This window comes from Haemaphysalis longicornis, unplaced genomic scaffold (genome assembly GCF_048455015.1).
Source record: "Haemaphysalis longicornis isolate Haplotype H1 unplaced genomic scaffold, Haemaphysalis longicornis Haplotype H1 scaffold_5, whole genome shotgun sequence".
NCBI lineage: Eukaryota > Metazoa > Arthropoda > Arachnida > Ixodida > Ixodidae > Haemaphysalis > Haemaphysalis longicornis.
Window position 1 is genome coordinate 2825719 of NW_027526385.1, and position 20126 is coordinate 2845844.

General features: G+C 48.8%; 1 protein-coding gene across 4 annotated transcripts in view; it reads left to right on the forward strand.

Annotated features, from left to right (window-relative positions):
- The window catches only part of LOC144137798 (uncharacterized), a 45764-nt gene that overhangs the window by 2559 nt on the left and 23079 nt on the right, over positions 1 to 20126 (forward strand). For 2 of the 4 annotated variants that reach the window (XM_077669785.1, XM_077669787.1), the window contains exons 1-4: positions 750 to 1155; positions 14470 to 14610; positions 15790 to 15972; positions 19585 to 20001. In XM_077669785.1, the coding sequence (XP_077525911.1) occupies positions 915 to 1155; positions 14470 to 14610; positions 15790 to 15972; positions 19585 to 20001 (982 nt within the window). In that variant the 5' untranslated portion in view covers positions 750 to 914. Of the gene's footprint in view, positions 1 to 749; positions 1156 to 10730; positions 11102 to 14469; positions 14611 to 15789; positions 15973 to 19584; positions 20002 to 20126 lie in introns of those variants that run through there. The other 2 variants (XM_077669786.1, XM_077669788.1) reach the window with 2 other exon arrangements.

Here is a 20126-nt window from a genome sequence, read left to right on the forward strand (position 1 = left end):
CTTGCAATTTCGCGTGCAACATCCAAAACCGCAGTTGGCGATAACCGCGGTTAAAGTTTAGTAACCTCGGTTAAACTTAACTGCGGTTACTTTCGCCGTGTAACTAGTTAGCCACCCAACGCCGGTATAAATCCGGCTTAGAGCGAGGGAATCTGCGTAACAAGAGCCCCAGCTTAAAAACGACACTGATATGACATTTGCGTTTCGCTGCGTATCACGCACATCGTTCAGAATATTGTAATTTTTCCAAGTAGAACGTCTTCCCAGACGACTTCTCTGGTCTGCTTGTGCAGTTTACGGCGCAACAAGCAGGCATTTTTGGCGAAATGCGTGCGAAACCAGCCCATGCGTAACATGCGCTATGCTGGAACGGCCCGACTTCCGGGACGAGCGCTCGAACTTCCGGCGGCCGTGCGCCGGAGAGCTCGAAGCGCCATCCAGCAACTCTGGTGGAGATCAGTGGCGCTCGCTCGCGCGCGCTTCCAGAGAGGCGCGATACGGCAAGAATGGTGACGCCATATGATACATGCTGTCATGGCGGCCGCTCGGCGTTTTTTTTTCGAAACCGAAACTGACACGAATAAACGACGCCGTAAATGAATGTTTACGCTGCGCTCGACCGTCTAATTTGTCATTCAATGATTAGTGGGCTGGTAGGCACGCATAGCAGCGAAAAAAACGTAACATAAAAATTTCGTGTCAGTACTCCTTTAATACACCTCGAGCCTCGAGGACAAATACGAATCCAACACAATCCACAGTCACCCCACATGGAGACGGCACAACCCGCTGTGGACGCGGGCGTCCGCAAAAAGTTATGTTATTCTATTGTATAGTTATGCTAATCATATCGGGCTTGTTGCGTGAGCTTTATTTTGTCTAGCACTTGTGAGCGTTGCCGCGGAGCATCAGAAATGGCGAAACCACCGACTTTCGCCTGTCCCCATTGTGGTAGGCGGTCCACATCGAAAGGCGGCCTGAAGAAACACATTCAGAACATCCACAAGTTGGACTTGCCCGTGTCAAGGCAGCGGAAGTACGACTGCGACGAGTGCAGCGAAGCGTTTTGCAGCCTTAATCGCTTGAAGGGTCATTACGAGCAAGCGCACAATTATCGCCCAGTTTACGAGGAGCGCCGTTTTCGGACGATGGCAGGTGAGGTGTGCTGCTCGCTCCCATTCAGTCGGCCGCTGTGTTGTTCGGCGGCTTCGCCTCACGTGGGAATGAATTACCTGCAATTAGGAGGGTTAGTTTAAAGACAACTTGGACGACGCGGACTTGGCGCTGTTCGAACATAGATACCTTTGCCACAAACATAGGAAAGCCATACAAAAGCAGAAAAAAGATTTAGCGCAGCGCAACACACGGATGGTGAAAAGGACGGGACGAGCGCTATTTTATGGATTTTTATTGAAAAGACTGCATGCATATATACATTCGGCGTAATCCCACACGTGTGCTAAAATATTACAGGCATCCGGTGAGGCCACATATCAACTAACAAAGAAAGTTATCAAGAAATGCACACTCTTTTGCGTAGATTAGCAGCGATGGCACGCTCACGCAGTTATCTCTTTTTCGCTTGATGTAGAAGGCTTCCGCTACTTCACGTGCCGTGACGTGCCGAATTTGTTTCAAAATTTTTGTTTTGTCCAATTCGGCTACACAGTGACATTCTTTGCAGTGGGACGGCAAGTGTGACCCTTCCCATTTTTTATGGAGAGGGTGTGCTCTCGTAGTCCGTGTTTTTCACCGTCTGTGTCTTTCGCTGCGCTGCGCTAAATCTTTTTTCTGTAATATGAACCAACTCGCCCAGCAACACGTATTACCATAGAAAAGCACTTTGGCTGTACTTTGGCAAGAACTGTATACAGTTTTTGCCATAGAAAAGCACTTTGGCTATTCTTATTCAGTTAAGTTTTGGACCGAATTCATAAGTTCAGTTGTTAACTAGCAGGATGACAGGAGGCGTGCTTGGCATAAGTCGAGCGCTGCCTGTCTGGCCTGCATAGCAATACGAGGCTCATGGAGCCGTATTCCGTTGACACTGGGCGTCCACAGCTGCCATCCTTATTCTAATCAAGCCTCCGTTGAAAGACTTCATTACTGGCAACCGGAAACGACAATGGTGGCAGCGTGAAACTGGGATTGGGCGCAGCGACAGCAACAGTGTAGAAAGGAAGAAGCTTGCTGGGAAGCTTGCTGGCAATTGTACCACAGCAGAGGGAGGAGAAAGAAAATATGGGACTTCAGCAAGTGCTCAACAACTTGCTGCAATGGTGAGGCCTCTCTACGAGGACCGCGGATCGCCAATGAAGGGAACAACACAGTTCACAATTGTGATGGGAGACTTCAACACAAAAGTAGGTGAGAAGCAAATTGAAGAAAGGCCAGTGGGGAATTTTGGAATAGGCAGTCACAACAGTCGAGGTGATTCACTGGTTGAATTTGCCCAGAGAAACAATCCGAGAATAATGAACATACTCTTCTGGAAACGAAATAAAGAATCGACATGGAAAGGTCCCTATGGTAGGACAAAAAGTGATTGAATTCATTATAAGCCACAATCCAAGTACTGTAAAAGAAATGGAGGTACTAGGCAAGATTCAGAGCAGCGATCATAGGATGGTTAGGTGCAAAATAAAGCTGGATCTCAAAAGTGAAAATGGGAAACTAGTGAAAGATAGGAATCCTAGCATGGAGTCAGTCAGAGAACGGATGCAGGAGTTTAAACTAACCTTTCAGAACAAATTCAACCGGCAGGGACCGCGATAGTGTAGACAGGCTAAATGACAACCTAGCAATGGTAATCAAAGAGTCAGCAGCAACTGTGGGCAAAGCAGCATGTAGGAAACAAACTGCAATACTAACTTGGAAAATGAAGGAACTTCTTGCAAAGCGTAAGGACATGAAACTGTCGAGTTGGCAGAGCTATCGGAATCGATTAAATGAAGTACAGTAAACGACATTTGTGCGTACGCAGTGATAGAGGAAATGCTGCAAATAGGGGGAAGCTGGCCATCCGAAAAGACGCAATGTACGCACTCCGAGATGAGCAGGGTAACATTGCCCACAACCTGAACGAGATAATTACGGTAGCAGAGCGATTCTACACCAGGCTTTACTCCAGCAGAGGTAGCTTAGCTTGCAATTTCGCCCTAGTAACTAAGGGGGAAATACAAAAGGCTCTCAAGAGCATGAAAAGAGGAAAAGCTGCAGGTGTTGATGGCATTACCGTGGATCTTTTGAAGGAGGGAGAAGATATTGTACTGGAAAAGCTTGCTGTTGTACTATTTTCCAAATGCCTGAAAAACTTAAAAGTGCCAAAGCTTGAAAAAAAAATGTCAACATAATTCTGATTCACAAGAAAAGGGACACCAAAGATCTTCAGAATTACAGGCCTGACAGCTTACTCTGTTTTATACAAGGCAATAGTTAACCGCATGAGTGACAGCCTAGATTCGCAACAACCCATTGAACAAGCTGGGTTTAGAAAAGGGTGCTCTACAACAGATAAGGCTATGAAAAGGTGTTTGATTCCGTAAGCATTGCAGCAGTGCTGGAAGCATTGAAAGACCAGGGAATAGAGGAGACCTGCACAAGGCTCTTAGGCGACATATGCAAGGGATGTACGAGCAGGGTAATCCTTCTCAAGGAAAGCGAAAGTTCCCGATCAGAAAGGGAGTACGACAGAGGGATGCCATCTCGCCAATATTGTTCACGCCGTGCCTGGAGGGGATATTTAGGAGGCGTGACTGGGAAAACACAGGATTACGGATTTACGGGGAATACCTGAGCCATGGGAGGTTTGCGGACAACATTGTTTTGGCTCAGTGAGTCTGCGTGAGGGACTACAATGTGTGACGAACTACAGTCAGAAAGCTTGGCTGTGGGACTGCAAATAAATATGAAATAAGTCTGAAGTAATGATAGATAAGCATGCTGAAAGAGCCCTCTTCTGCTCTGGTAACTCAACACAAAAACAAGTGGAAAAGCTTAAAGGAACACTGAAGTGAATTTGTCAAGCTTCCGTTTTTGCTTGCACTGCGTAGACTGGCTCAAATTAATACACTTTTCATCGTTTATCCGATTGATCTCTGTAATTATTTTATAAAGCGAGAAAGAAGAAAAACTACCATGCGCGGTCTGTGGCGGCCGCACCAACTAAAGGCTGTGACATCGGGAGGAGGTTCACCGTGATTGGACGATGTCCAAGATTAGCATTCAAACAAGTTTCGGTTTCGGTTTTGTAAAACAACATGCTTGGCATCCGACGTTATCGTTGGATAGGCATTCTCGATATCTCAACAATTGCCATATCGCGCTTCTGCCATGTTGTCGGCTGTAAAATGACTCAAATAAGCCTACCAGGATGGCTTGGCATTGTAGCAATCACCAGCCGAGGCCCACGCAGTAGATGAACGCCCTCCACGTCACCGCAGTCGTTCAAATGCCATGATCTTTTACCCCGTCTTTGGAGCTTGGCTCACTCATGCCTGTATTGTAAAAAGCGTGCTCACACCAGGCCAAGGGTCTGCTGATTCTAGCCTGAGCCCACTGCCCGCAAGCAGTCGATGCTTATGGCAACAGCGCGCCAACGAGAACTTGCTAGCGCGTCAGTGTCAGTCTGCGCGGGTTCTGCGAACTTGCTTGTGGAGCAGTGAACGTTACGGCCAAAAAATGGTAAACTCAGTATAGAAAACATTGGCCGAAAACAAAAAAATCAACTTACAAAACAAAAAACAAATGTACCCTCGGGGATTTAAACTTGCGACTTGCAAAATGACATACCTAGCGCTCCAGACCACTCGGCCACGGGCCAGCACTGCCGGCAACAGAAATACAGGGTGGTGCGATGATAATTGGAACACTAAAATCTTTTCCTGAACGAACTACCGCTCTGTTGCGCTCAAAGCTCGTACGAAGGTCGCATTTTGTGGTCTATTTTGTTTGACACCTGGAACGATGACGGTACTTACCTGTTTATTGTGAAAATAAATAAAAACGATTTTCGCGTATAAGAAAATGGCGGCTGATTTAGACATGCGAGCTAGCGCAAGTGGAACGGCGGTGCCACCTGGGGTATTTAGAGCGAAATGCACGTTTGGGATTCACATTAGAAAGGAGCCAAATGGTGTAGCAGACGATTAGAAAATGTGAAAGCTGGTTTTTTGATCGTCTGCTAGCTCATTTGGCTCCTTCCTAGGTGCATTTTCTGATCGTCTGCTGCACCACTTGGCTCCTTTCTACCATGAATCCCAAACGTGCGTTTCGCTCTGCATACACCAGGTGGCGCCGTCGTTCCAAGATCAACTTGTGCTGGCTTGCAAGTCCAAATCAGCTGCCATTTTCCCATAGGAAAAAATAGTTTTTATTTATATACAGAATAAACAGGTAAGTACCGTCGTCGTTCCCACTGTCAAACAAAATAGACCACAAAATGCGACCTTCGTGTGAACTTTGAGTGCGAACAGAGCAGCGGTTCGCTCAGCAAAAATGTTTAAAGTGTTTCAATTATCCTCGCACCACCCTGTATAAGGTATATAATGTATAACCAGTTTACACTTTTCTTTAGTTTTAGCATTTTAAGCAGCTTAGGTTACTATTTGCTATATAGGTGGTATTCATTGAAAAGTTTAGCTGTCAATTTCTTCGCTTGGCAACATTGGAAACGGCCACAGACATGGCCGATGCGCCACGGACATGGCGCGGCTTGAGCCACTGCGGCCGCACGCCGAAGAAAAAAAAACATCGGCGTGCGTCGTCTGCTCCGTTTCAACATAGATGTCAACATAGATGTTATTATACGCACTCACATTGGACTCGAGGCAATACTTTGCGTTCGTTGAGGTAGAGTTTGTTAACGTGCAACACAGTCATGTGCTTAGCACAGACAAGTACCGCCATCCCGCGGAGCCCAACATAACGAGTCACATGCGCCTGCATGCGCACCTTGCCAATGAATACAAGCAATAGCGCTCGTGCAGTAAGCGTCCCCCAAATTTCCACAATATCTCATGTCTAGCAAATTGCATTTCTTAGACAGTAAAGCGTTCGCAGATGTGTGGTCGTGCTGCTGACCGTTGTGCTTATTCACCCAGTGCAAAAAAGTGCTTCCTGCTCCCTAGTTTTACGCTTCACAGTAAAAGTATCAGGTGATTTTATTTCCTTAGTACCTATATTGACTTCGCTGACTCTTCTCCCGCCTTCAAGTGGCCTTAGATTTTCCTACTAGCGTACCAGTCAACGAAGCGTCGCATGTGCGCTTGTGCAGCACTTGTGTGGAGCGACTTGGACTTGGAGCTTGATACAGTGTACAAACTAACAAAGTAGAGAAAGGCAACAAAGTAAAGAAAGGCACATTCTTCCATTCAGAAACGTGACGTGGCTTGGTTTCAACTGAGCGAACGAATTGCGACGACCCGTCGGCGGCCGGCGGGCTTAACGTTGGGCCAACTGACTGTCGGAAGGTCGGCGAGTATGCAGTAGCGCAGCCAAGCCAAGTCATTTCCCACTGACGTCACACGAAAACGCCACAGAAAATGGGCGAGGATGCAGAGAGGAGGACAATTTTCGAATTGATTTTTCTACTAAATAAATTCGCCTAAACACACTCAGAGTGGTTGAAACATGGCCTGTGGACTCCAATGCGTGCGGCCGGTGTTGACATGCGGGGTGGAAACTTGGCGTCTTACTAAACAACTGGAAAGGCAACTTGGGTCCATTCAACAGGCTGTGGAACGAAGGATGATAGGATGAACACTCACAGACGGGAAACGAGCTTCCTGGATCAGGGAACAAATTCGAGTAGATGATATTTGGAACGTCTTGATGGTAGCGCACTTACACACGGACACTCAAGAAAAGAGACGACAAACCACAGCGCTGTCGTCTCTTAGTGTCCGTGTGTAAGTGCACTACCATCAGGGTGTTCCAAATGCAATGCCAACTAGCCCAGTTGTCACTTCTTCTACAGTAGATGATATCGTAGTTGAAATAGAGAAAAAGAAATAAACTTAGGCTGGCCATGTAATGATACAAAGTGACGATTGGTGGGCCACCGAGAGATGGGTCTGGGTGAAGGGGGTGGCCGTTAACTCAGTGGAGGGACAAAACGAGGAAATTCGGAGGCAGAGAGTGGGCTCGGGCGGCGCTGGATAGGAGCGGTCGGAGGTCAGTGGGAGAGGCCTTCGTCCTGCAGTGATGCATTCATGCCCCATTCCCCCCGCTGGTGCTCGCACCGATAAGCCGTCATCGTCATGTGCAGCGGCATGTAGGCATGTTGCACCGATGTTTGCCTCCCGAGCAGCAGTGCCGTTCTACCCATGAAGGTGGTGTGGGGTGCAATTCTTTGTAGGGAAGATTGTGTGCTTGTCGGTGCCTCTGTTCATAAGGATCAATTCGTGTAAGCGTCACTGCCGCGCTTGAGTTGTCATCAGTCGTTCTTGCCATGCACCGAGCCAGAGGCCGCTACAAATAATCATGAGGAAGTTCAGGGGTGAAGATCACAAGATGACATGCCAGTGGCATATTTTGTGCCGCCAATCAGGTTGTAAATAAAAGAAAAAGAAAGGCGACACCAATGCACCATTTAGAATTATTTTTCTTTTCGGCTTGTTCTCCTATAAAGCAACACTTCAGTGCCCGCTGGCAAGAGATGTTGTGGAGCTGGACAAGATTCCCCATGTCGAAAAGAAATGATGGATGGTTTGTTAATGTTCAGAGGGAAACATTAGGGCCGTTAATAAGATGGTGAAAGACGCAGTCATCTGGGAATTAAGAGGTACTTGTCGCTATGCTGTTAGGCAGGTAATTAAGAACAAGAGGGGACCTAGCCTTGTACCCTGAGGTACACCTGAGACAAGAATAATGCCGGAATGATGATCCCTGGTAAGCATAAACGAGCTGTTCACGGTCAGACGGGAAGTTTTTGATCCAGTTTAAAATGCCATAGTGAAAGTGTAAATGCTGAAGTTTTAAAAAGGGTGTTTATTTGGTTCCTCATCAAAGGCTGTTTTGAAATCTAGCAAAAGGACGTCAACTGGAATATTATGATCAATGAGCGATTATATTCATAGTGTAAGTGGCGACTTTTCTGTTGCCTTTTTATGCTGATATCGCACTTTCAGTAGAGCAATTTTCTCTAAATTCGAATTGGCAGTCGGCTGTCTCTCCTGGAAAACACTTTGATTACATGCTATTTGCATAAAGCATTTAGAAATGGAAGCACTGAGAATGGCTAACCGTTATTTAGTTCATTCTTTTCACATTGTTTATGTATCGCGCTTACTTTGGCTGTTTTCGTTCTTTCCAGAAAAACACCATTTTAAATTGCTGTACCGTATTTGTGCATAAATCTTGTGCTGTTAAATCTAAAGCATGGTGATGACTAGCAGGGCATGCGCAGGGCAAGTGTTGGAGGTCGGCCCGTTCTGTGCAGTTTCTGCATCTGCTGCTGTGTAGTTCTGGATCAGGGTTCATCCCCGTCTGTAGTAGTCTCCATGCAACTGCTTGTTTTTCATCTAATGTAGTGTGTACTTCTGGAAAAATTTAGCCTCCTTAATCGATAATGATGTATGATTTCTCTAAAGTCTTGACAATGAATGTGAAAATTTGGAGGAGTTGGTGATGCATGTTGAAGCACAGCGCAGGCTAAAAGACGTGGATGACGGCAAGGGGACACTGTGCTGACTTACAACTGAACTTTATTTTTTCCATAAACGCGGAATATAAATGAAACCAAAGAAAACCAGGCATGAAAAACAGAAACCAAGCCCCACGACTAACCGTTACCGGCACGTGCTAGTCCAGCTCCGTCCTCACGAGTGCATTTGAAGCTGCACTGACACATTGCTTCCCTAAGCGTTCAACCTTGGCTGCGTCCATAATTTCCCAAGTGAGCGTGGCACAGTTTGTGTAGCTAACATGGCAGCTCTCAAACAGCGGCTCGCAGCCACATGTGTTGCAGTGGGTGAAAAGATGACCACCCGCTTTGTTTCTTATACTATTGTGGTGCTCCCGCAGGCGGTCAGTGAGGCATCTTCTCATCTTGACCGACATGCCTCTTTCCATAGTGTAAAGGCAGGTTGTACACTACGCCTTCCATGCAATCCACGAAGGGCTTTTGGTGCTTCATTTCGCACAAATATTTATCCTTCTCCAAACTGTGGTTCATGTTGCAGAGGGCCAACAGCTTCTTTCGGGCAGAAAAGTACACTTGAATGCCCGTTCTGCCAGCTATCTTTCTTAAGTTATGCCAAATGCCATGAAGGTACGGGATAACACCACTTTTCTCTTTGGTCCTTGTTGCCTTGCGAGCTCCACAGCCAATTTCCTGGCTTTAAGAATACCTTCCGCAACTGAGGAAAGCACGTGCCCGGGGTAGCCTGAGCCTGAGAGAACCGGGAAGTCGTGCACTGCCCCTCTTTACCAGTCATCAAGTGTGCTGACGAAAAAGGTAACGGCGCTTTTGGACCCCTCGACTGGTATGCCTGACAGCCATGACTATAGAAAAAATAGAAAGAAAGCAGCGTAAAATCCAGAAACATGATGGAGCTGCAAACCGGCATTTCATGCGTGAACATCACAGGTTTTGTACATGTTTACAAAACGGACAGTGCACTGGAGACCTTCTGATTGAGACATGCCGGGGCACATTCACGTAAGAAATCGTCCACATACCTGGAAATGTTTAGCACATTGCACTCCGAAAGGCGACTAGGCACTGCTCTACTGTGATGTGATAACACCAGATCGTTGAAAACGGGAGCGATACACGATCCTATACAAATGCCACCTTTCTGGAGAAGAATTCCATCTTTCCATGCCCCAAACGTTGATCCCAGGTACAAGATAACTCCAAAAACCCACCGACGCTCACTCCTGCCGCGTTTTGAAACGGGGTCGCCCCAAACCGGGCTATGCAGTCTTCAGTGCAGTCTTTTGTGCTGTCTTTTTTTTTTCTTGTCTTTTGCGCTGTTTCTTTCGTTTAAGAAATTATCGAAGCAGCGGAGATTGAGCGCTTGGAGGAGCGTCATACCGGTGTAGCTTCAGTTGCACCAGAGTCTGCACTAACGATGAAGGAGCTGGCCTATCTTAAGCGTGCCGGTAGCGGTTTGTTGTGAGGTTTGGTTTCTGTTTTTCATCGGTTTCGTCTATATTGGGCGTTTCCGGAGAAAATAAAGTTCATTGACCTCCTGCAGTCGTCCGCTCTTTCCGCGCTGTAGCTCAACTCTCAAAGCATCAAAGTCACCGTTGTTCACTGCCGGTTCTTCTGGCCGAGGGCTGCTCACAAACAGGGATGCTCTGCGGTGCGCGGTCGGTGAATTCTCTTGCCTGTTTGTGAGCGTCCTCATTTGCGGGCTGGGATGTGTTAGCTGGTTCGCACTTCTGAGCCTTGCCCTGTTATATCCTTCGTGTTTTTCAGTCGCTGTGCGTCCTCTCGCGAAGTTTCTGACTGGCTTCTTGGGGTTGAACCTTGACTCCCTAACTTCCGAAAGCAACTACATCCACTAGGTCTGCGAAGTGGTATTTGAGGTGCTGTTGTTGGAGTCAAGAATACTGACGGCATAGAATTAAACTAGCAGTCTGCAGAGCGTCACGAGTCTGAAGTACTTGAAATCTTACAACTCGTGCTGGCTTTGAAGGACTGCGATATGCGAGCTACCGCTGGTAGGTACAGCCGTAGAGCCAGCCCGAGCAGCGTTGTAAGCGGCGATCCCATGATACGAATCCAGCACAATCCGTAGCCCGAGGCCTAACTGACATAGCAGTGGCCGCGATAAACGATGAATTTCTTGGTGGCAAATCGTGCTATTCACCGCGTGCACTTTCCAATTCCTCGGCGCCCTTGAGCGTTGTCGGCCGAATACCGCAATGGACAAGCGTTTCAAGTGTCCGCAGTGCGAGGTGCAGTACTCGAAGAAAACCAACTTGACGAGGCACCTGCGGGCTGTGCACAACGTGAACGTTGCCCAGGCGCGCTACGGCTGCGACGAGTGCACCCAGCGCTTCACCACCCTCCGGGAACTCAGGGGCCACTATGTCGTGGAGCACGCTTTTCAGCCCGCCTACGAGAACCACTTTTTCCGCACCATGGCAGGTGAGAGGGGCCGCTGCTGCCCCCCGGCCGGCGCCGTGTTCTCTTTCGCCTGTTCCCGTTGTGGCACTAGGCGGGCACAACTGCAACCACCTGCCCGGTAACGAGGTCGCTGACTGTGCTCTTCAAAATGCCGTGACATTATCGTCCGCGACCTTGGCCGGGAAGCTGCCACTGAGCAAGTGTCCCTTCTGAGGTCTGTTCCACAGACTACCGGGACGGAAGTTTGATTGCTTTTCTGATGCATGGAAGGCACTAACGCACAAAAAAAGTGCCTGCTGTCACCCGTCACCCGTGAAACGCTGGGTTTCGGTCAATCACGTACGCTGTGTAGTCGGTGAACTGCCACGGCGACTGTACCCGAGGCGATGCGAAACGGATGTAATGGACCACCTAGGAGGCCAGAAGACCCTGTCGAGGGAAAGAGGGTGCGAGTAATGAATGTCCACGGCGGCTGAAGTGTTCACTTCAGGGCCGGTGATGCCCGTGGGTGCACCACACGCCCGGTGGAGTCGGTGTAGATAATTAGTCATCTGGGGGGCACAAAGGGTGTCCCCCGAAGGAATCATTTCTAGTGGTGAGAGGGTGACGATCACACTACATTTTAGACACCTGTTCTCAGATTTAAGTCTGCTGCTGTTGCCTAATAGGTGACGGTTGACCGTGACACCTCAAATGTGTTCTCCATAAGTTGTTGGCGGTACTGGAATTGTAAGGAGCTGTTCACAGCCAGTTGAGAGGTCTGAAAGTGCCCAGATAGGATGGAAAAGGTTTGGTTTGCTCTTCCTGCCACAGTAGAGGCACCTAGGACCAGTGGGGGCCCTGGAGTTGTCCGTTCAGAGGTGATATGAAGAGTGCACACCGGATTGGCATGGACTTTATCAGCAAAGATATCTCCTCCTTGAAGTAGCATTGCAGCAGAACAAGGAAGCCAGGGGACGAGTCCTCAGCAAGTCGTCGGAGGCTGGCGGTGGCACTTGTGCTGCCAGGGCAGAGCAGTTCAGATGCCCGTGTTGGGCCCGAGGGAATGCGGAAACCGTGAGTGGGTGCTGTAAACAGTCCTGGACAGTGCTATGCACCAATTGGTTTCCGTCCACTCCATATGTGTGCGTAGGGGTCCAGACTGTGCTTATTTTATTCCATTGTGAGTGAGGTCTCGGATTTTGCACGGTATGTTGGCGGCCATGCAGTTGGGTGAGAAGAGCCTCCTCAGTTCTCCAGGAGCGATGTTGAGCCAGTGATGATGATGGACTTGTGGGTGTTGGTAGGCGACAAATTTTGTATGGTTTGAATAGCACCGAGGATTTTGAAGAGCTTGACCTATCCAGTGAGACTGTTTGTGTTGGCGGTGTCACAAGAGCCAATGCGATGCGTTTCCTCACTGCACATTGCTGATGCGAAAAAAAATCACGCCATATCCACGGAATGAATGATGATAAGTGGGGCGAAGCTCGAGAGGGGGAGATCCTCGGTAACCGTAACTCTCCCGTGAAAGTTCGCCCATTACATCATTAAGAAAGACGTGAGACTGTGTGCGTACATTGTACAAATCAACTTTTATTTTCGGAGTCAATGCTCCCAGGCCCAGACCTGGTAAAAGACCCCACGCCATCGAGGACTACCCCACACCTCACCACAATTTGTCATGTAGGATGGGACACAACGGTAAAGAAAGAACTTTTATTTAGGGCGAACTTGTGCCCGAACAAGACGAGAGGAAACGAATAAAGGTTCTTGCGTCTCGTTCGATCTCCGAGAACGACTGCCTGCGTTCGTGGCGTGATCTCTTGCGTGATCTCCCCCTAGCAGTGCACGTGCGCTCGCGCCTCCGTTGGCGAACACAGACAAGCTCGCGCTCCCGGTGCCGAGTTTGCGCGGCCAGTTGCAGCCGGTTCTTGCGCGTGCAACGCGGCCCACTTTGCGACATCTCCGAAAGCATGCGGCGGTCACGTACCACGAGACACAAGGAATGGACAGACCCATGCTTTAGGAGCTTCGCCCCTAAAAAAAAAAAAGTTCGGAAGCTATTGTTGTCAGCTACATGACTTCTGCACTTCATGACAGTGCTTAAAGGGGCCATGCAGACAAAATAGAGGTTTGTTTTATTTGAAAGATAGTGTTTTATAGCACCCTGAGCACTTGTTTGGCAGCAAAGGATGCTTTATTCACTGAGAAATTAAATATTTTAATTCAGAATTTGAATTCTCCTGCTAAATCGTGTGGTTTTGTGACGTCGACAATGACGTATTGCAAGCCTGCTTCCTTAAAACTAAATATAGCCTGCTAATAAGGCTGCTTCCATCTCACAGGCACTCTTTTAATTGTCTTGTTTATTGCGCGCTTTCATAGATGGCACTGCCATGCTGCTGAAGTGCCAGTGTTTGGTTATCTTGTTTATCACTCACTTTTATAAATGGTGCTGCAATACGGCTGAGCTGCCAGTGGTTGCACTTTGCTTCTGGCCGGATTTCTACACCTGCCGTATTTTTATTACGGTTCATACTAATCATTTCCTAAAACTTAGGTTATGACTCAACAAACATGGCAACGTAAGCACCCATGCCACTTGTGTCAGTTGGCCAGTGTTGTTTGAAACAAGTCCAGCGCGTCTGACGGCGGTGTTAGTGGTGCCAGCAGGCAAAGTGCCGCACCAACTGCTTTGGTATTTACGTGTTTGTTCGTAACTTTATTTGTTCCCCCCACAATTCTTACTGCTATAAAAAAAATGTCCTCTACATTTAAGTGGAAATAGCTTGTTTGGCAAGCTTATAAGCCTTGCCTAATTTGTGTTTTTTTTTGCCGGCCTCATCCAATCGCAGAGCTGGTGTGTATGAATGAGCCAGTGGGTCGCATGGCCATTTCCTTTTTTCTCAATTATGTAGCTTATTTGAGTGAAGTTTACATTAAAAGTGGTGTCAGTATGTCAGTGGTGTCAACGAGGCAATCTTTCGAATGAACCAAATTTGTGTTTTGTCTGCATGGCCCCTGGAATGTTTGTGGTGTGGCAGGCATCTTCAGGACGTGCTAGTGAGTTGTGGTGCAGCAAGTGCATTTCGCTATTCATGCATTTTCCTTACCAGTAGTCAGGTGCTAGTTTCCAGTATTTCCCAAAGCTTTATGTAATGCTTTTTACAGAAACAAGACTGGTCTTGACGCTATCAAAATTTGGGTGTAATAGCTTAATATTCACTCTGTATTTTTTCTTACGGGGCAATAAAATGCGAGGGACCGACAGAGGAAGTGCTGCTCTTCTTGCGCTGCAAGTAGCTCGGAGCGAGGCGGCTAATAGCCCTGCGAGTGCCTAGAGCAGGTGCAGCCCGTCTGCAGTGTGACTGAGCCCTCCCCGGCCCCTGTCCTTCTCCCCTGGGCAGCCTTCAAGACGTGGAAGCAGAGGATGGAGAGCGAGACGGGCAGCCGCTTCATTGCCCAGTCGGCGGCCAAGAAGAGCCCCCTGTCCAGGGGCAAAGTGCTCTACCTGGCCTGCTGCCGCTCGGGCCACTTCAAGTCCCACAGTGAGGGCCGCCTTCCCTCGGGGCTTTGGGGGCTGAGGACCGGCTGCTGCTGCGCAGTGGTAGCCGACTGTGAATGCGCTTCACTGCTGTGGTTCCAATACAGTGAACACACAGCGTTTACGCTGTGCACGATGCAGCGTAAAAATGTACAAAGGCAGCGCCCTTACAGCGGACAGGGCGTTGTCGCGTCTTCCTCGTACAGCCTGAATCTACGCCCGCTAGTCCAACTGGCCGTTCTTGTGCAGTACATTTAAAGGGGACACGGAAGCAAATTTGTGGTAGCTGTATTGTTAGCTTGTATGGTCCCTCTTGTGACTGTTTGGTCCAGAGCCTTAGTTTACCAGTTATAGGATGGAACAGGGCACAGCCTTTGCGGTACAGACTACGGCAGGGCTGTCGCACTGGTTTGCCGCAATGTGTTCTCGTGCTAGCTCAGCCTTAAAGGAGAAACCGCATGCAGCAATGCAAAAAACGTGTGGGTCCAGCAAACAGAAGTGTGGGCGACAGTAACAAATAAAAAAATCTACACACAGGCCGCTGGGGGCGACGGTTGTCGCTCGCTTTTGGCCGCCCAGAAGTGAGTGACCGTGACGGGGCCCCCGGCAGCACTGTATGGATTTTTTTGCTTGTCACTGTCACCCGCACTGCCTGTTTGCTGGCCCATACGTTTCTCACATCACTCGTCACTGTCGGTACATGTGGTTACCCCTTAAACGTTGCCATGTTTGGCACCCATTGCGTTGTTCATTTGGCGTTTGTTTTGCTCACAAATTCGGCCCTGCACACAGTGTGTTACCATAGTTGGCAAATGAAGGGAACCACACTAAAAAACACTTTTCTCATTAAAAAATGTGCGTAAATTGGCTGAAAAAGCTCAAACAGCAATGTGATAATTGGACAACATTTACAACCCCCTTTAGCGTCAAAGTTACATTTGAGAGATGCCTTTTTTATCCTCACTATGGTCCTTTCCCGTTTGTTAATTTTGTCTTTGACAACATGCTGACGGGTCTGTGTGGCAGCACTAGGGTGAGATTCAAGATTCGTCCCAGCCCAAGTCCCGACCAAATGGTCGCAGTCTTTCTTTCTTCCTTTTTATTTCTTAAGCAGAGAAATTGTCACTGCGCCCTTTGTGAGAGAGCCGTGTCAAGGTCGGCTGACTGTGTCCCCTGTGGCCAGGCACGGGCAAGCGGAAGCTCAAGTCCCAGGGGAGCGTCAAGTGCGGCCGGCGGTGCTTTGCCTCCATGACGGTGGTGGAGAAGGAGACGGGGGTGAGCGTGGTGTTCCAGGCCACCCACCGGGGCCACGACCTGGACCTGCGCCACGTGCTGCTCTCCGACAAGGAGAAGACCGCCATCGCCTGTGAGTGCGGGCTTGCTTTGCCTCAAGTGGCTGCTGCTTTTTCCCCCGATGACAGCGATACCTGTTTGAAGCAGTTAATGGGAATATTGGAGAAAACGGACGAACACAATTGAAAGTTGGGCGAGTTGGTGATACATCTTGGGAAAAAGCGCGAAAAAACGACTACACGTAGAAAAGAACACAGGACGGCGTGTAGTCGTTTTTTTCACGCTTTTTCCCCAAGATGTATCACCAACTCGCCCAACTTTCAATTGTGTTAAACTGCTTTGCCAAGTGCCCCACAGCACCAACCCTGCTCACGCACAAATAAAGCGTGACTGGTGAAAAAACATTTAATCACTATATTAGTGTAAATGGAGATAATGGGTCGATGTAAATTTTGAAAGACATAAAAGGACATGACATAAAAATAATACGAAGTAATAAAAATGACCTCACGAAACCGAAAATTTCTCTTATGCACCGGCATCCAAACACGGTAAGAAAAATAAAAAGCCCCCAAAACAAACCGAATCAGGAATAACACACGTCATGAAAATCCACCAACCATGAAACGCCCTGAATATGCACAGGAATGCGTGATTGGTGAAGTTAACACTCTGAATTGTTACAGTGGAGTCGATGTGAATACTTTGTTGAGGGAAACAAAACTTTATTAAGAGAAGCAACGCAAGAATGCTTGATATTAGCTGCCTGCTCCTTACATTTTGACTGACAACCTAGTGCCAATCTAGTGTAGAGCCAACCAAGTGACAATAACCGAGCTCTTGACGCACGTACAGGGAAACCCCACTGATACATCCCCCAAACTTATGACGATCTGCTTCTTACGACGGATCACCGCGGTCCCGGAAAACTCCCTATAGAAACAATGCATTAAAAACCCCGATGTTGTGACACTCGGGTGCGCGTGGTCCGCTTCATGCGACGGATCCTGGTGCGGGTAAACTGGTGTTTTCCTCATATTTTACACTGCTTCGCCGGCTTGTCCCGACCTTTGCACATCAAGCAGTGTCAAATGGGAGTTCAGAATAAAGGTCCGCATGTGGGCCAGACCACTGACTGAACAAGCAAGCAGGCAAGCAGGCGGGTACTCGTGCGCAGGAGATGGCCCCACGCGGCAGCAGCACGTCAACGTGCCACCTGTGTGAAGTCCAAGTTAGGTGACAGGCGGACCGTGAATTTGAAGCTCCCATCGAGCCGCCGACGAATGCAATCAATCATACGACGCAACCCCACGGCGATGGCCGAACAGCTGCTTTCCTCCTGGCACGCTCGATCCAGGTTTCTTCCTTCCACGACTCTGTCTCTGCTCTCTGCTTATCGGTGTCTTTCAAGGCCGTGTTGCTGCTCCGTTCCTTTCTTTGCTAGGGTACCTTGATTCACGCACGTCTGCCTCAAGGCTGGAGACACGTATACGCTGGAACCACCATTTTGGGTCACTCGTTGGCCGCCGCAGCAAATCACTTTAGCAAGACCGTGCTATAATTTTCGACGCAACACGGGTTACTCGCGATGTTTGGATCATCTAATCTATTTCTTCTTGCTGTGTCTTGTGGGAAATGAAAACAGCTATGTGTTGAGCACTGTGACCCACTAATGACGGAACAGGACCGTTCCAAGCGTCTCCACTCTGTACGGGAATGCCCCCCCCTTTTTTTTTTTCATACTTGCTTTGTACTATCGTTCGTTTCGCTTAGCCTTGGCAGTTTCACACTTGCTTTTTCCCCTCTCAATTTGCTCAACGGGTCGGCCTTATCTCGCTCGCGCAAGGCGTGGGGTTGGTGGGCTAGCTTGGACACCGGGGAGGGGAGGGGGCACAACAATGGCGTTTCTTTTTTTAACTTGGTATTTCAGCTAAAGGTTCACAATCACGCGAGAGCGTGCAAAATATAATATTCTAAACAAGTTCTCAGCCAACCTGTCGCGTGAGACCGTCTACTAGGCCGGCATTTACCGGCGCCCCGGACGTACGACACCCCGGTCATACGACGCTTTCTCGCGGTCCCTTGAAAGTCGTATTATCGGGGTTCCACTGTATTATGTCGACGCTGAACACAACCCATTACACACAGCTTCGGCACAAGCTGCAGGATGCCAGCTGCTGCAAAAAATTGTGCCACTCGCTCGGCGCATGGCAGAAGGCGTCACCGGGTCTCTTATCCAAGACTAGGCATTGCTTCCGAAATCAAACTTTTTTATGACATTTTACGTTGTCTATGCATACAGCCTCAATACAATATAAGAGGTTTCCAAGAAGGTAGCGCAGTTCATACCTTGTGATACACTGTTAAAAAACCTTTCTTCAAGAGATATTTCAGCGTTATACGTATCCAAAACTGATTCAAGAGGGTACTTTTCCCCCAAAGTAGATACAAATTTGATTTTTAAGCTTCTAAGATAACGTATTAAATGTTGTGAACTGCTCCAAAATAGAAATTTTGCTGCTCCAAAAACTGCTCCCAAACCTGTTTAGGCTGTCTCACCCCTGTATGAGCGAAAATTGGTATGAGCGCACTTATGACTCTGCCTTGTGGTCTGGGAAGTGAGGGGAGTTGGGGAGAGCTATTTTTAACTTGCCAGTTCAGAATAACAGTCGGCTAACCAGAATGACAGTCAGCGTGAGGGGAGTGGATTGCTTTTCTTTGAGTGCCGTCAACTTTGGTTCATTACGGGCAATGGCAGGGTTAAATGCTGCAGTACACTCTAACTGTGCGCTTTGAAGTGTTCATTCAAAAAGGCACGGGTCTGGCACATTGACATTGTGTATACTCGGTGACAACTCAAGAACGGCACCGGAAGTTGCCGCTGTGCCTTATCACCGTAGCCGGATGTTTCTTCGTGCGGCGCAATAGGGCGTCACTGGGAATATTTTGAACGTGGCATGAGCCGTTCCCGTGATTTTTTGGACTTCATATGCTTATAAACGACTCCAGTGACGACAAACAAACTGCATGAGACAAGGCAGACGATATCACACATTCATAGCAAACCCCTTTCAAAACGCGCGTGCACTGACGTCACGGGTCAGGCGCTTTGGCGGAGTGTACACTACATAAGGTGGTGCCATTCTTGAGTTGTAACCGAGTATAGTGACTGTGGTTCACTCACAGAAAGTCTAGCGTGTGATTTTGTTCGAACAATTGACGAGGTGCGCAATGTCTGTTGCTTTGGAAGAAGTTATCTTGCCCATTAGTGCATGCACAACAAATACTCTTATTTTCAAGGCTCGTGTAAATACTATGTGTAGCTTACAGCGTTGATGTACAAATTACAATGCGTACGAACGGTGTCATCCTCGTTGGGTGGCAAAAACTTATTCCCCTGTTTCGCAGCAAAGTCCCGTGTTTGTCAGCGAGGTCACTTCATGCCTTACTGCACTGAGTGGATATAGGAGAAAACACTGGGATACACACACCGGGTGAGCACGCAGCTTTATTTGCAAAGTGCAGGCGGGCCACCACTGCCTCACACGCCACCCGTCTGCATTTTGTGAGCAGAGCAGTGCATTCACCTTGTGTGTGCTCTTCTGTGGCTGCTCATCGCAGACACGCAGTGTTGCTCTCCACCTTCTCCTTGTTCGCTCACTCGGCCCATCGTCATTCCTTGCAGCCAAGCTGCACAAGGGCGTGTCCCTGGACACGGTTCTGGACAGCGTGCGGGAGCGCTTTGAGGGCACGCTGCAGCGGGTGCACCTGCTGGCCCGCCAGGACCTGAACGTGCTGGCCGACAGCCGGCCGGAGGGCGGCCGGGCAGTGGGGGAGGGGGAGGCCTCGGAGGAGGGCGAGGAGGACGAGTGCCTGGGGGTGCTGGCGTGGGTGGAGCGCATGGGGCGCGAGGAGGACAACCCCGTGCTCTACTTCAAGCAGCGGGGGCAGCCCGACTGCGCCGAGGTGCTGGACAGGCAGCCCGAGGACCTGCTCGCCGACGACGACTTCATGCTCGTCCTGATGACGCACCCGCAGCTGGAGCTGCTGCGCATGCTGGGCGGACGCCGCATCTGCATCGACTGGACGCACGGCGCTCCGGGTGAGGGGGGAGGGAGTGCTCGCTGCTTGCACCCAAATCTGGCATTTGGCCAAGGCTCGAGGAAGGGGCTAACCAAATAATGCCAATTTACTGGTCACTTGCAATAAAACAATAAATCGCTCAGA